At 45.5% G+C, this 14,099-nt stretch overlaps 1 protein-coding gene across 2 annotated transcripts in view; it reads left to right on the top strand.

Moving 5' to 3' along the window:
- Window positions 1–5,898, top strand: part of PER1 (period circadian regulator 1) — a 103,918-nt gene extending 98,020 nt beyond the window's left edge. For both annotated transcript variants that reach the window (XM_089660902.1, XM_089660901.1), the window contains exons 20-23: window positions 1,006–1,162; window positions 2,784–2,976; window positions 3,076–3,226; window positions 5,297–5,898. In XM_089660902.1, the coding sequence (XP_089517028.1) occupies window positions 1,006–1,162; window positions 2,784–2,976; window positions 3,076–3,226; window positions 5,297–5,425 (630 nt within the window). In that variant the 3' untranslated portion in view covers window positions 5,426–5,898. The remainder of the gene's footprint in view (window positions 1–1,005; window positions 1,163–2,783; window positions 2,977–3,075; window positions 3,227–5,296) is intronic.
- The last annotated feature ends 8,201 nt before the right edge of the window (window positions 5,899–14,099 follow it).

The following is a 14,099-nucleotide window of genomic DNA, read 5'->3' as shown; positions in this document are numbered from 1 at the left end:
CAGTGTGGCTGTCCTCAGTGCCACGTCTGGACCCCCTGCATTGCTGTAGGGATAACTTTGGGCACTGGGTTCCTTGTAGGACACTTTCCAGAATCTGTGCTGCTACAGGTTAGTCATGGAGTGCTTTCCAGGCCCAGAGCTCTTGGAATTGCCTCAGCTCTTGTCCTGCTTCTGGAGAGTTGCTTTTTGAGTAGGCCGGTTGGGCTGAGCACTCGGAGCTACCTCATTTACTTAGGTCCCTGGGCACCTTTTAAAATTCTCCATTTCCCACAAGATTTCTCTACATACAGGGTTAATACTGTTGGACTGAATGCTGACATCATCTACTGGGGGGGGGGGGGTCCCGTGTCCCATGCGCTCAGCTCTGTTTCTTGTCATACAGCATCAAGGAATCATATCCATGCTGCTCCTGCTTGCAAAAGCAAGGTAAAACTCCAGGCTTTGGTCCAATCCTGTTCCATGCCTACAATGATTTTGGTCACCTGTAGCCATCTGCTACCAGCTGTCCAGGTTTTGTGATTCTCTGGTGACCTTGCCATGAGTCCTGAGCCTTGCGTTGCTTTACCACTGTGTTTCTATAACATGTCTGATTCTGGACATGGGGGAGGAGGACAATCCCATTGTACCAAGTGCCTTCATCTCTCACTCTACCAGCGTCTCCAGGGCTGTTTGTATTGTGCCTACTGATAGTGGCGACACATGCTGCCTGGAGTGATGTTGCCCTCTTAGAGTTGGCACCAAGAAGTGACATACAACACATTAAACACCCAACTCTTTTTTAAGCAAGCAAGCTTATGGTCTCACGGATCAGGTTCCACCCTCTCCATTGAAAAAATGAGGCATATGCCGGTAGTGGGAAGGGCCTGGACTGGCCTACAGTTTCATTTTGTTTGTTAGGGCCCATTTTTCCCCTAGGCAGCAGTACAACCTGAAGGTTAAATGCTTCACGTTGGTTTCCCATGAAAATAATTATATCATGAAAATTCTCTTTCTCCTCATCTCCAGGGTGATAATCAGGAGTCCTCATCGCACCACGATGCTCTGTCTAGTTCTAGTGATCTTCTGGATCTCCTCCTCCAAGAGGATTCCTGCTCTGGCACCGGCTCTGCTGTTTCTGGTTTCATGGGCTCTAATGGAGGCAGCACTTCCGCATGCGGCACCAGTAAGATATTTGATTTATTTGTGTTTATCTGTAGATTAACTGAGACAACATTTTTTTTGTTATATTTGCAATACACGTTTATATCTTTTTGTAGAACAAAAAATTTCAAGCAAACCTGTCCTATAAACTAAAAACCAAACCAGTGCTGTGTGCTTTTAGTGCCTCTCCAATCCCTGCTTCAGCTCTTCAGTAAGTGCACACTCTATAATAGTCTCCCTGATGCCCATGAAACAGCGCTGGGGCCTTGGGATTGGCTGTAGAAACCTGAAGAGAGGCAGGGGGCACGTCTTGGGCTCTGTTTCTTTGAATCACCAACATTTTGAAAAACACACAGGAGGGCTCAAATGCAGCCCTCCTCAGATCAGGAATCTTCAACAAACTGCCTAGTACATTACCACCATAAAATGGAACGGGTGTGGAGCATAGCTCTGGAGAAAGGGGCATGTTCCCCGAAACACGTCAGCCTTCCAACTGTGGTATGCATGGTTAGATGACATTGCCTTACAGCTGGAGTTGTTTTTTAACACGTCTGTTCCATTTTATGTTTGTATGTTTTTGTCTTCTGGATTCAATAAATATTTATGGTGGTAATGCTCTAGGCGTTTGCAGTTTGTTGATTCCTGATCTGAGGAGGGCTGCATTGGGCAAGACATTACAGGCTATGACACCATCAGATGTACTACTGTCTGAGTGCTGGGGTATTTGAACTTTTGTGAACACCAGCATTTTGACTGAGTTGTAGCTTAGATTGGGGTGACGGGCGATTGATAGGTTTTTGGTTTGCTGCAAATGTTGTTTCATATTACGGTCCATGGGGATGCAAAGGTGGCCCTCCTGCATTGCCCAATTTTGGGTCTGTCGAGGTCTCAGCAGAAATTGGCATCCTACCTATTCATTTCAGCCAGACATGCTATAGCTCAAGCTTTGAGAACCCCTTCGGTTGTCTTCCAGGGGGTGAAGACCCGGATGAATGCTATGCTGATCAATGAACAGATGGGTAGCCTTCTTCAAGATTCTCATCCGAGATTCCTTAAGGTTTGGGAACCTTGGATACATTATTCCCCGCCATCCTTGCCTCCTACTAGTTATGGTCTCTTATAGTCGTTGCCTGTGCTGGCCCTGGATCCGTGACTCTTCTAGTCTTCTTTTCTTCCATGTTTTCTCTCTGAATCCTTCTTTTTTCCTTCTTTTTTCTATGTTTTTATATTTTCTTATTGCTTTTTTCTATGTTTTTTTTTTCCGGTAATATGATGGATTGCTGCTGCTACTATTCGCTTTTTGCCGTCCCTCTTTGATGTGATTGGACATTCCATTATTTGGCTAATACAAGTCAGCAGGATGCATCTCTATTTATGTATGTTATTATTCTGCTCTGACCCTGCGTGGGCGTATCTTGAGCTTGTTGTATTATTAAAACAAAAACTTTCTTAATAAAAATATTAAAATAGATTGGGGTGACGAGCTACAGGCAAGCTACATGGATGGGTGCCCAGCACAAGAGTAAGTTTGACTTCTAGTTTGCACGACAGGTTTGTTTAAAATATTATTCCATGGATTTTAATTGAACCACTTTATCCCTCCTAATCCATATTTCGCTTCCTTTTTCCTTTTCTTCTCTTAGGGAGCAGCGAGAGCAGCAACACCAGCAAATATTTTGGGAGCATCGATTCATCGGAGACAGATTTGAGGGTTAAAAAGGCAGAGCGGGAAGAGGCTGAGCGGAAAGTTATCAGATATGTCATGCAGGACCCACTGTGGCTACTGATGGCCAATGCTGACCATGAAGTGATGATGTCCTACCAGATTCCCTCAAGGTTAGAACCCTAGATGTTTACTACATGAATAAGGTCTTTAGACTGTTCTAAAATTAGTGTCTGTTATATTTATGGTTTCCGTTGTTTGCATCCACACAGAGACATGCAAAGCGTCCTTCAGGAAGATCGGGAGAAACTCAAGCAACTCCAGAGAAACCAGCCGAGGTTTAGTGAGGAGCAGAAGAGGGAGCTGGGGGAAGTCCATAGCTGGGTCAGAAGAGGACGATTACCGCACGTCATCAATATCACTGTGAGTGTACACGTTTATTGCTCTCACCGCTAGGGGGACTCAGCCTCTATATATCACGGTTACTGTTATCACTGAGAGTGAAAGTAAAGAAATTCCCAAATTTTGGGTTGTCCACAGAATAGTAATAATGGGGACATTAGTTCATGTGACCCATGAGTCCCGTGAAGACTGAGATTGAGCTCTACACTCACTTTTGCAGCAGTTGTTTTCTTATTCCGGGTCACAATCCTGCTCAATGTCCTTTTTGTCTCATGTTGACTGCACTATTGCTTATCAGACGATTGTTTCCTGGAAACTGTATACGCCATCATAACCTTTGATATTGTACCTGGCGACACGGCAAATAAATTGGCAACTTCAGTCACAGAGGCACCAGCTAAGTGGCACCAGCAATTTGCCCTTTTTGAAGCTCAGCAAGCTCTGACATGACCCCGTTACTTGCAGTGAATGACAAAAGTTAGGATTTTCACCTGTTAGGTGTCTCATCACATAGCAGGAGCAAAAGAATGTTGCTTCACTTCTGCTTTCAATGCAAAACATGTTTTCACACCTGCAAATCATGTAGTGTTTCCATTTTTTTGTCTAACCCCTGTACTTTAACCCCATTTATGCGGGTGGTGCCGCTGCAGATCCGCATGAAAATCCGTGCAGCTGCACCACCCTCACAGAGAAATGCGGACCCGAGGGCGGGTGCCATTAGTTCTAATGGCACTGTTAGGAATCCGCCTGGTGATGCCTCTGGCAGCCCACTAGGCAGGATTACCCAGAGCGTGGAGTCTAAGTCCCGGTCTGCGTGTTCACCGGGGCCCCTGATGGTGGGGATGGACTTGAAGCAGACCAGGACCAGGTCACGACCTCCGAGCAATCCCACCCGTGGCAGAGGGAACCTCCGGGGATGGATACAGGAGGAGAGCCTGATGTGAGGAGGCCGGCAGGCCCAGGCAGGATGGATGGATGGAGGGATGGATGGACGGATCGTGGTCAAACTAGCTAGTTGTCACCGAGGGGGCAGCGAGGTACAGAAACGGCAGGCAAAGGATAGTCAGGTCACTTGCAGGGTCAGTAAGGGAAGGTCAGTCCGCAGAGAGGTCAAAACAAGCTGGGGGTCAATATCAGGAGAAAGCAGCGTAGTCAGGGCAATCCGGGTCAATATCAGGAGAAGGCAGCGTAGTCAGGGCAATCCGGGTCAATATCAGGAGAAGGCAGCGTAGTCAGGGCAATCCGGGTCAATATCAGGAGAAGGCAGCGTAGTCAGGGCAATCCGGGTCAATATCAGGAGAAGGCAGCGTAGTCAGGGCAATCCGGGTCAATAATGGTACAGGTACAGGAAGAGACCTTGCGGCAATTCATTACAGCGCAAGGCATCTTTAAATACCGCGCCCTGTGCTGTCATTGGCCACCCAGCAGGGACTCGTGGCGCCTACTGCGCATGCGCGAGTCTCCCTCAGCCGCGGCCGGCCGGGACCTAGTGCCCGTATCCCGGCGCGAGCTGACAAGACCGCGCATGCGTCGGGCGCGATGCTGCAGCGGACCCTGACAGGCACACTGCCCGCACTGGGAAACGCAACCGTACTGGGAACCTCGGTTCCTGTGCGGGCTGTGTTTTCCAAAGTAGTGCAGGGACTTCTTTCCCTGTGTGTCAGGGGCACGGGAGTCCATTCAAATGATTGTGCTCTCGTACCCGAGCAAAACGTGGCCTGCACGGCCGCATAGGTGTGAACCTAGGGTAAGTCGCTACAACACTGAATTTTTATTTCTAGGGATGGTTGTGTGCGCTGTTATTCAATTGTATTCGCTCCTTGTCAGATCAGACATTTCCGCCCAGGGTCAGGCTTAGAGGCCTTTCTCCTGCCCAAGCCCAGGGTTGATATCTCATACTTTTTTTAACGTAATCTTGACACCAGCCTTGTTATGTAAATGTTTTTTTTCTTCATATACCAATTGTAGGGGATTTTACAGGGGAAGGGCCCTTGACATTATAAGCGGACCTTGCATTTTACGCCGCAGTCCGATTTTAGGCGTTTTATTGGTTTCAGCTGTTTCTGAATAATAATTGTTTGTCCTTTCCAGGCCTGCACAGGTTGCTCTCCGGATGCTCCTCCTTATGAAGATGACCTGGACCTCTCTATAATGATGGAAGAGGGAGGAGAGTGCACAGAGGGGGGAGAAGAGGCCAGGGCGAAAACGAATGCCAGCTGAAAAGCCTCCTTGCTTCTTCTGAGCTGATCAGTGACAATCCTAAGCTGCCTTATACACAAACTTGCCACAGCGATTTACTCGATAGAACTGCTGGAACGCCCTCGCAACGACGCTTGGAGGGGGGTGGGAAGATGTACCGGCTGTAAAGCTGACATTCATCCTCCGCCGTGATTCGGCCACAGTGGATTTCCACAATCCTAGGTTTGGGTCTCGCAGAACCTCTAAGTGTTATCCGTGTGGGCTACAAAAAACATGATGGCTTAACCAGGCCACCATTTTGAAGAATGAAAGAGATCTGGATGAATGTTTATTTTTCCTATATATATTTTTGTAAATTTTTAATTTATCATCTTGTGAAAGTTAAGAGAAAGGGAAAGCTTTATGTTATTTTGGGCTGCTGGTCAACGTGTCGTTGTCCGCTGTTCGTACAGTTTTTGTAAATAAAGATATGTTGTTTTTTTATTCCTTACAAATATGGAGAAAGTTATTGTTAGAAGCTTTTGCTTCATCTTCCCATTTAAGGGCTACATGGGTGTCGGGCTCAGAACAAGATGAATTGATGTAGCCACAAGGAAAGAGCTTTTTTAGGAAAAGTGGATTGCTTTTGAGATGCATATACCATCTGATTACATTGCAATTAGGGGAGGACTGACAACGCATGGGGCCCCTGGGCAATAGGGGATCATGGGGCCCTCATGTCCTCACCCACACTTAAAACCACACCCCAAAAAAAGCCTATAAAAGGTACTAAGGGCATCTCATGGGGCCTCTGGACAATAGGGGATCATGGGGACCCTGTGTCCTCACCCACACTTAAAACCACACCCCAAACTTGCCTATGAAAGGTACTAAGTGTGGGTGAGGACACAGGTGCCCCATGATTCCCTATTGCCCAGGGGCCCCATGAGATGCCCTTAGTACCTTTCATAGGATTTTTTTGGGTGTGGTTTTAAGGGCATCTCATGGGGCCCCTGGGCAATAGGGGATCATGGGGCCCGTGTCCTCACCCACACTTAGTACCTTGCATAGGCTTTTTTTGGGTGTGGTTTTAAGGGCATCTCATGGGGCCCCTGGGTAATAGGGGATCATGGGACCCCTGTGTCCTCACCCACACTTAGTACCTTTCATAGGCTTTTTTTGGGTGTGGTTTTAAGTGTGGGTGTGGACACAGGGGTCCCATGATCCCCTATTACCCAGGGGCCCCATGAGATGCCCTTAAAACCACACCCAAAAAAAGCCTATGAAAGGTACTAAGTGTGGGTGAGGACACGGGGGCCCCATGATCCCCTATTGCCCAGGGGCCCCATGCGATGCCCTTAGGACCTTTCATAGGCTTTTTTGTCTATCCCACCTCACACCCTAAAGGCCTATCAGAAAGGGACTAAATTACTACTAGAATCATCTGGTGGCTAAATTCTATAACTACACAACATTTTTACTATGAATGCCTATATCATAATGCTGCATTATGGGATTGATGAATAGGGACTTGATGCCAATGCTACACCAAAAGAACATGACGTCCCAGGGGCGGACTGACAACTCATGGGGGCCCCGGGCAATAGGGGATCATGGGGCCCCTGTGTCCTTGCCCAAACTCAAAAAAGCCTATGAAAAAGGTACCAGGGGCATCTCATGGGGCCCCCTACTGACCCTGGGCCCTCGGGCAGTGCCCGAGAACCCGAATGGTCAGTCTGCCCCTGATTGCAATCCCGCTGGTTTGTACAGAAGAAAAGCCACTTGGTGCAAAAACATGACAAAAGCAACACTGCTGCATGCAGTTCAACACAAAACTCAAACACTGTGCTGTACTGTTCAGGATCTTTCAAAATGTTAAAAGCAATGAGGCACAGGTTCCAGCCATCTGTGTTATCATGCTCTTGGTATTGCTTTGTTACAAACCTATGGCATGCTGGTAGTGGGAGGGGTTATCCTGGGCTGGCCTACAGTATTTTTTTATTTTGTTTGCCAATGACCAAGCCTCTTAAAAGTGAAGGTTAATCATTTCATATATCCTGCCAATGACTCTTAAAGGATTTTACAGTACAAAAATGATTTTCCTCCATTGTGGGACACCAGAAGTCTTTAACCTTCAGGACGTCCAAAAGCAGTCCAGCCAAAGGCTGGGCAACACAGCAGACGCTAACAGGCCCAAGAAAAGAACAGAGATCTGGGGACTGACTGCAGCTTAAAGTGCCAGTTGAAGGACCTTATGCCTGAAGCTGGCATCAGTTGACGAGGTGGCAGCATTGTCAAGCTGGAAAACAGTTGCTTGATGCCAAAAAGCCCAAGAAGCATTCAAAGATCTACACCTGAAACTCGAAAAATTAGAATATCATGCAAAAGTTCATTTATTTTAGTAATGCAACTTAAAAGGTGAAACTAATATATGAGATAGACTCATTACATGCAAAGCAAGATAGTTCAAGCTGTGATTTGTCATCATTGTGATGATTATGGCTTACAGCTCATGAAAACCCCAAATCCACAATCTCAGAAAATGAGAATATTCCATGCAATCAATAAAACAAGGATTGTACATAGAACAATATCGGACCTCTGAAAAGTAGAAGCATGCATATGTACTCAGTACTTGGTTTGGGCCCCTTTTGCAGCAATTACTCCCTCAGTGCGACGTGGCAAGGAAGCTATCAGCCTGTGGCACTGCTGAGGTGTTATGGAAGACCAGGATGCTTCAATAGCGGCCTTCAGCTCTTCTGCATTGTTCGGTCTCATGTCTCTCATCTTTCTCTTGGCAATGCCCCATAGATTCTCTATGCGGTTCAGGTCAGGCGAGTTTGCTGGCCAATCAAGCACAGTAATCCCACAGTCATTGAACCAGGTTTTGATGCTTTTGGCAGTGTGGGCAGAGCCAAGTCCTGCTGGAAAATGAAGTCAGCATCCCCATAAAGCTCGTCTGCGGAAGGAAGCATGAAGTGCTCCAAAATCTCCTGGTAGATGGTTGCGTTGACCCTGGACTTAATGAAGCACAGTGGACCAACACCAGCAGATGACATGGCTCCCCAAATCAACACAGACTGTGGAAACTTCACACTGGACTTCAAGCATCTTGGAGTGTGTGCCTCTCCATTCTTCCTCCATACTCGGGGTCCTTGGGCCTCTCCATTCTTCCTTGGGGGTCCTCGGTTTCCAAATGAGATGCAAAAGTTGCTCTCATCAGAAAAGAGGACTTTGGACCACTGAGCAACAGACCAGGTCTGTTTTTCTTTAGCCCAGGTATGACGCTTCTGATGTTGTTTGTTGTTCAGGAGCGGCTTGACAAGAGGAATACGACATTTGAAGCCCATGTCCAGGATCCGTCTGTGTGTGGTGGCTCTTGATGCACTGACTCCAGCCTTAGTCCACTCCTTGTGAAAGTCCCCAACACTTTTGAATGGCCTTTTCCTGACAATCCTCTCCAGGCTGCAGTCATCCCTGCTGCTTGTGCACCTTTTTCTTCCACACTTTTCCCTTCCACATAACTTTCTATTAATGTGCTTTGATACAGCACTTTGGGAACATCCAACTTCTATTGCAATTACCTTTGAGGCTTTCCCTCCTTATGGAGGGTGTCAATGATGGTTTTCTGCACAACTGTCAGATCAGCAGTCTTTCCCATGATTGTGATTCCTACTGAACCAGACTGAGAGACCATTTAAAGGCTCAGGAACCCTTTGCAGGTGTTATGGCCTAATTAGCTGATTAGAGTGGGACACTTTGAGCCGAGAATATTGCACATTTTCACAATATTCTAATTTTCTGAGATTGTGGATTTGGGGTTTTCATGAGCTGTAAGCCATAATCATCACAATGATGACAAATCACGGCTTGAACTATCTTGCTTTGCATGTAATGAGTCTGTCTCATATATTCGTTTCACCTTTTAAGTTGCATTACTGAAATAAATTAACTTTTGCACAATATTCAAATTTTTCGAGTTTCACCTGTAGATCAAAGTGCACCTTGACAGGAAAAGGTGGAACCCAATCCTCGAGACCATAAACATGGACGATTGTTTGCTGAGTCACCTAAAAATAGTAGAATGAATAGCTGGTGCACCCTCATGGGGTCAATCATGGAAAACAAAAAGGAAATTGGTCTTTCTGAAAGAAGAAGCAGTATCTCGCAGATAGACTCTTACAGCCTGGACCCCATCCAGACAATGGAGTTGAATTTCCTTTTGTTGCACTGGAGTCGGTCAGAGGGATGGAAGAATGATATCCTTGAGTTGAAAGGCAGAAACTACCTTGGGCTTGAAGGATGTTCTGGGCCTCACCATCACTTGGTCCCTGTGCAAAACCAGAAAGAGCACATGGATTGTCTGCCAGGAGTCTCACCTTGTTGGTGTACCATATCCACCTGGGCCAGTCCTGAAGAATGGGCATCACCAGAATGCTGTCCATCCTAATCCTGCAAAACAGAGGAAGATGTTGGGGGGGGGGGGGGAGGAATAGATCAGAGTGTATGGAGCCCACATAGCCACCAGGGCATCCTGTGACTTTACTGCACCTTCCGGTGAAAATGTCTGTACCTGGAAACAAATCTGTCCAGTTTGTTGTTGAATCTGGAGGACCGTATCTTGTGCCCCCCAGATGGGACACCCATGGGTGTAGAGACCAATCCCTTGGGTCCAGGCACTGTTAGTTGTGGCAGTCTGCCAATTGTTTATACCTGGGATGTACATGGAGGACAAGGCTGGAACATGCATGATAATCTGCCCAGGACAGAATCCAATCTACCCGCTTCGCCATAGCGAGACTTCTGGTTGCTCCGATGGTTGATATGCCATCACCATGTTGCTGTCTGACTGAATCTGGATCAGATGACCCTCTAGCAGAATGGTCTAATGATGCAGAGTTCCAGAATGTTGATAATAAGACAAGACTCCTCTGCTGACCAAGTCCCCTGCCCAACAGGCTAATATCTGTTGACAGGATCTTCCAAAGACATTAAGGGACTTCCCCGATTCCAGAGCTATGAAGTCAGGGACAAGCTGGTTTTTGGTGCCAAATTAGTTTGTCTGTCCAAGAACTAGAGCGACTTGTCCCTTGCTGATAGAATGTTGTGTTGTAGAGGTCTGGAGAGAAATTGTACAATCAGAATTGTCTTAAATGGGGCTACAATCTGACCTAGGACTTTCATACAAAAGCATAAAGTCAGACAACTCCTGGACTGGACAGCCTGAATTTTAAATTGGAGAGTCTGAAGTTTCTCCTGTGGGACACTGTGGTCTGAGCTGTGTCCAGGGCAAGACCAACATACTCCAACTGATAAGTTAGTGCCAGTGGCAAGTTCTGAAGTTTCAGGAGCCATCTGAATCACTGTAGCGTCCAGACAGTCAGTCAGTTGTCTGACCAGAGCCTGCATTGACTGGTCCTTTAACAGGAAGTTGTCCAAGTGTCCCACCATAAAGAACATCTGTGCTCAGCTGAACATCATTGACTGCTTTTACAGAGGAAACAGTCAGAAAACAGGGAATTTGAAAGACGCCCAGCGACCTGTGTAATTAAGGTAGCTCTTGGTGCTTGGTCCGACTGACGTCTCTGGTAATGCCAGCAGCTCTGGACTGGGAAAGTACTCACCAGCAACTTTTAATTGATGAAAAAAGAGATTTGAAGAGTAAGAACGTGCTAGCAAAAATAGGTTTGTCTTTTATTCAGCTCTGCTATGTGAAAGACTTCCATGTTTCTAGAACACTAGCAAGATACTAAGTCGTACCCAAATTACTTCCTGTGTTCCTCAATGGACGAGAAAGAAGCAACAACATCTATACAAAACCTTAAAGTATAATAAGCAGCACACAAATATAGGCAAGAGTTTGGTTTATGGACACTACTCCAAATTAATGAGTTCAGGTGTTTCCATTGTGGGGGTTTTACACAAATGTGCATTTCCAACCATGTTGTAGGTTTGAGAAAGGCCCATTTCTGTTCCAGCATGACTGTGCCCTTGTTTACAAAACCAACTCCATAAAAGACATGGTTTGACATGGAAGAACTCAAATGGTCTGCACACAGCCCTGACTTCAACCCTACTGAACACCTCTGGGATGAATTGAAATGCTGGCTGGGAACCAGGTCTTCTAGTTCAGCATTAGTACCTGACCTCACAAATGGTTTGGTTGAATGGGCACACATTCCCACAGGAACACTAAAATCTCATGGAAAGGCTTCTTAGAAGAGTGGAGGTTGTTAGTCACAAAGGGGGTCAACTCCATATGAATGCCTATGGTTTGGGAATGGAATGTCCAACAAGCTCATATACAGTTGTGTTGAAAATAATAGCAGTGTGTTGCAAAAAGTGAATAAAGCTCAAAATCCTTCTAATAGCTTTTATTTCCATCCACACAAATGCATTGGGAACACGACACATTCTATTCCAAATCAAAACATGAAGAAAAATAGATCAGATTTGTGTTGTTCCTCTAAAAAAAATTGAATATTAGACTGTTCAAAAAAAGTGTTTGTATTCTTCTTTACAAACTCAAGAATACACTATATAAACTGAGAAATGTTTGAAGATTTTGCTTTCCTTTGAATCACAATGAATATTTGGTTGTAGTCGCACTGTTTCTGAGAACTGCTGTACATCTGTGTTGCATGGAGTCACCCAACTTCTGGCCCCTGTGATCAGGTATTCCAGCCCAGGATGATTGGACTACATTCCATAGTTCTTCTCTATTTCTTGGTTTTGCCTCAGAAACTGCATTTTTGAGGTCACCCCACAAGTTTTCTATTGGATTAAGATCCGGGGATTGGGCTGGCCACTCCAGAACGTCCATCTTGTTGGTCTGGAACCAAGATGTTGCACGTTTACTGGTGTGTTTGGGGTCGTTGTCTTGTTGGAACACCCATTTCAAGGGCATTTCCTCTTCAGCATAAGGCAGCATGACCTCTTCAAGTGTTCTGATGTATTCAAACTGATCCATGATCCCTGGTATGCGATAAATAGGCCCAACACCGTAGTATGAGAAACATCCCCATATCATGATGCTTGCACCACCATGCTTCACTGTCTTCACAGTGTACTGTGGCTTGAATTCACTGTTTGGGGGTCGTCTGACAAACTGTCTCCGGCCACTAGACCCAAAAAGAACAATCTTACTTTCATCAGTCCACAAAATATTGCGTCATTTCTCTTTAGGCCAGTCAATGTGCTCTTTGGCAGATTGTAACCTCTTCAGCACATGTCTTTTTTCCAACAGTGGGACTTTGCGGGGGCTTCTTGCAGATAGTTTGGCTTCACATAGGCGTCTTCTAATTGTAACAGTCCTCACAGGGAACGTCACACCTTCTTTCATCTTCCTGGAGCTGATTATTGGCTGAGTCCGCGCCATTTTGGCTATTCTATCCATTCGAATGGTAGTTTTTCGCTTTCTTCCACGTCTTTCAGGTTTTGGTTGACATTTTAAAGCATTTGCGATCATTTTAGCTGAGCAGCCGATCATTTTCTGCACTTCTTTATATGGTTTCCCCTCTCCAATCAACTTTTTAATCAAGGTACGCTGTTCTTCTGAACAATGTCTGGAACGACCCATTTTCCTCAGAATTTCAGACAGAAATGCACTGTAACCAACATGTACAACATTTGCTGCCTTCCTTCCTTAAATAAGGGCAATAATTGCCACCTGTTTATCAAAGAATGAATGACCTCACTAATAGAACTCCACACTGCTATTATTTTGAACATGTCCCTTTCAATGAGTGATTCAATGACACAGAATCAGCAGCATGCATGTCATGACTGTTGGGTCTGTTGGATTTCTATTACTCTACTACACCTGCTAGGAAATTATTTGCCATGTAGAAATATCATTTCTACCAAAAACAGTGATTGATCCGGTTAGTGATGTCTGACTGCTATTATTTTGAACACAACTGTAGGTATGATGGTCAGGTGTCCACGAACTTGATGCCTACTGTGGAAGGAATATATAGGTCTCCAATTGCCAGTGATTTCGTTGCTCAGAACAGACTACAAGTGACAAATAGCACTACCACAATCCAACCAATAGGCGATATACAAAAACTGTCAAAATTAATGAAAAAAAAAAAGTTATGCCTGTCTCCATCCACACCACGTCCTTTTGTCTAAGACTACACTACTGATTTTCCAATGGAGAACAAAATGAAGCCAATTTTCCTAAATTAGTCGTATCACACTCTATTTGGAAGCATTAAACATTCTGCAGCGCGCAGGGCATTAAAGTAGAACTCCTGGCAAACAGCTAAATATAGATTTAAAGCCAGCCTGTGCATTGCCCTATAGTTTCTTTGGGGATTACTTGGAGTTTTGCATGAATTGGGCATAAAATGTGCTCTGAACGTCATCTAAGTCACAACAATAGAAGAACACAGTCTGCTAAACATAATACTACACAAACATTAGATGTTGCCATGGTTTAATTGCACATAACATGTAAACATTCACAGTGCAGGGAGGAAAACGTATGTGAGGCCCTAGCTTAATGACTTCTCCCAGAGCTAATTGGAGCCAGGAGTGAGCCAACCTTGACTCCAATCAGTGTGATGATATTGGATGTGTTCCTGACAGCTGTCCTGCCCTTAAAAAACACACACCTGTTTTGGGTTTACTGGTTTCAAGAAGCATTGTCTGATGTGAACCATGCCTCGCAGAAAAGAGCTCTCAGAAGACCTATGATCAAGAACTGTTG

The sequence above is a fragment of the Staurois parvus genome, unplaced genomic scaffold (assembly GCF_062004578.1).
Source record: "Staurois parvus isolate SC_StPar_1 unplaced genomic scaffold, SC_StPar_1.0 ptg001287l, whole genome shotgun sequence".
NCBI lineage: Eukaryota > Metazoa > Chordata > Amphibia > Anura > Ranidae > Staurois > Staurois parvus.
This window is presented reverse-complemented; position numbering and strand designations above follow the sequence as displayed.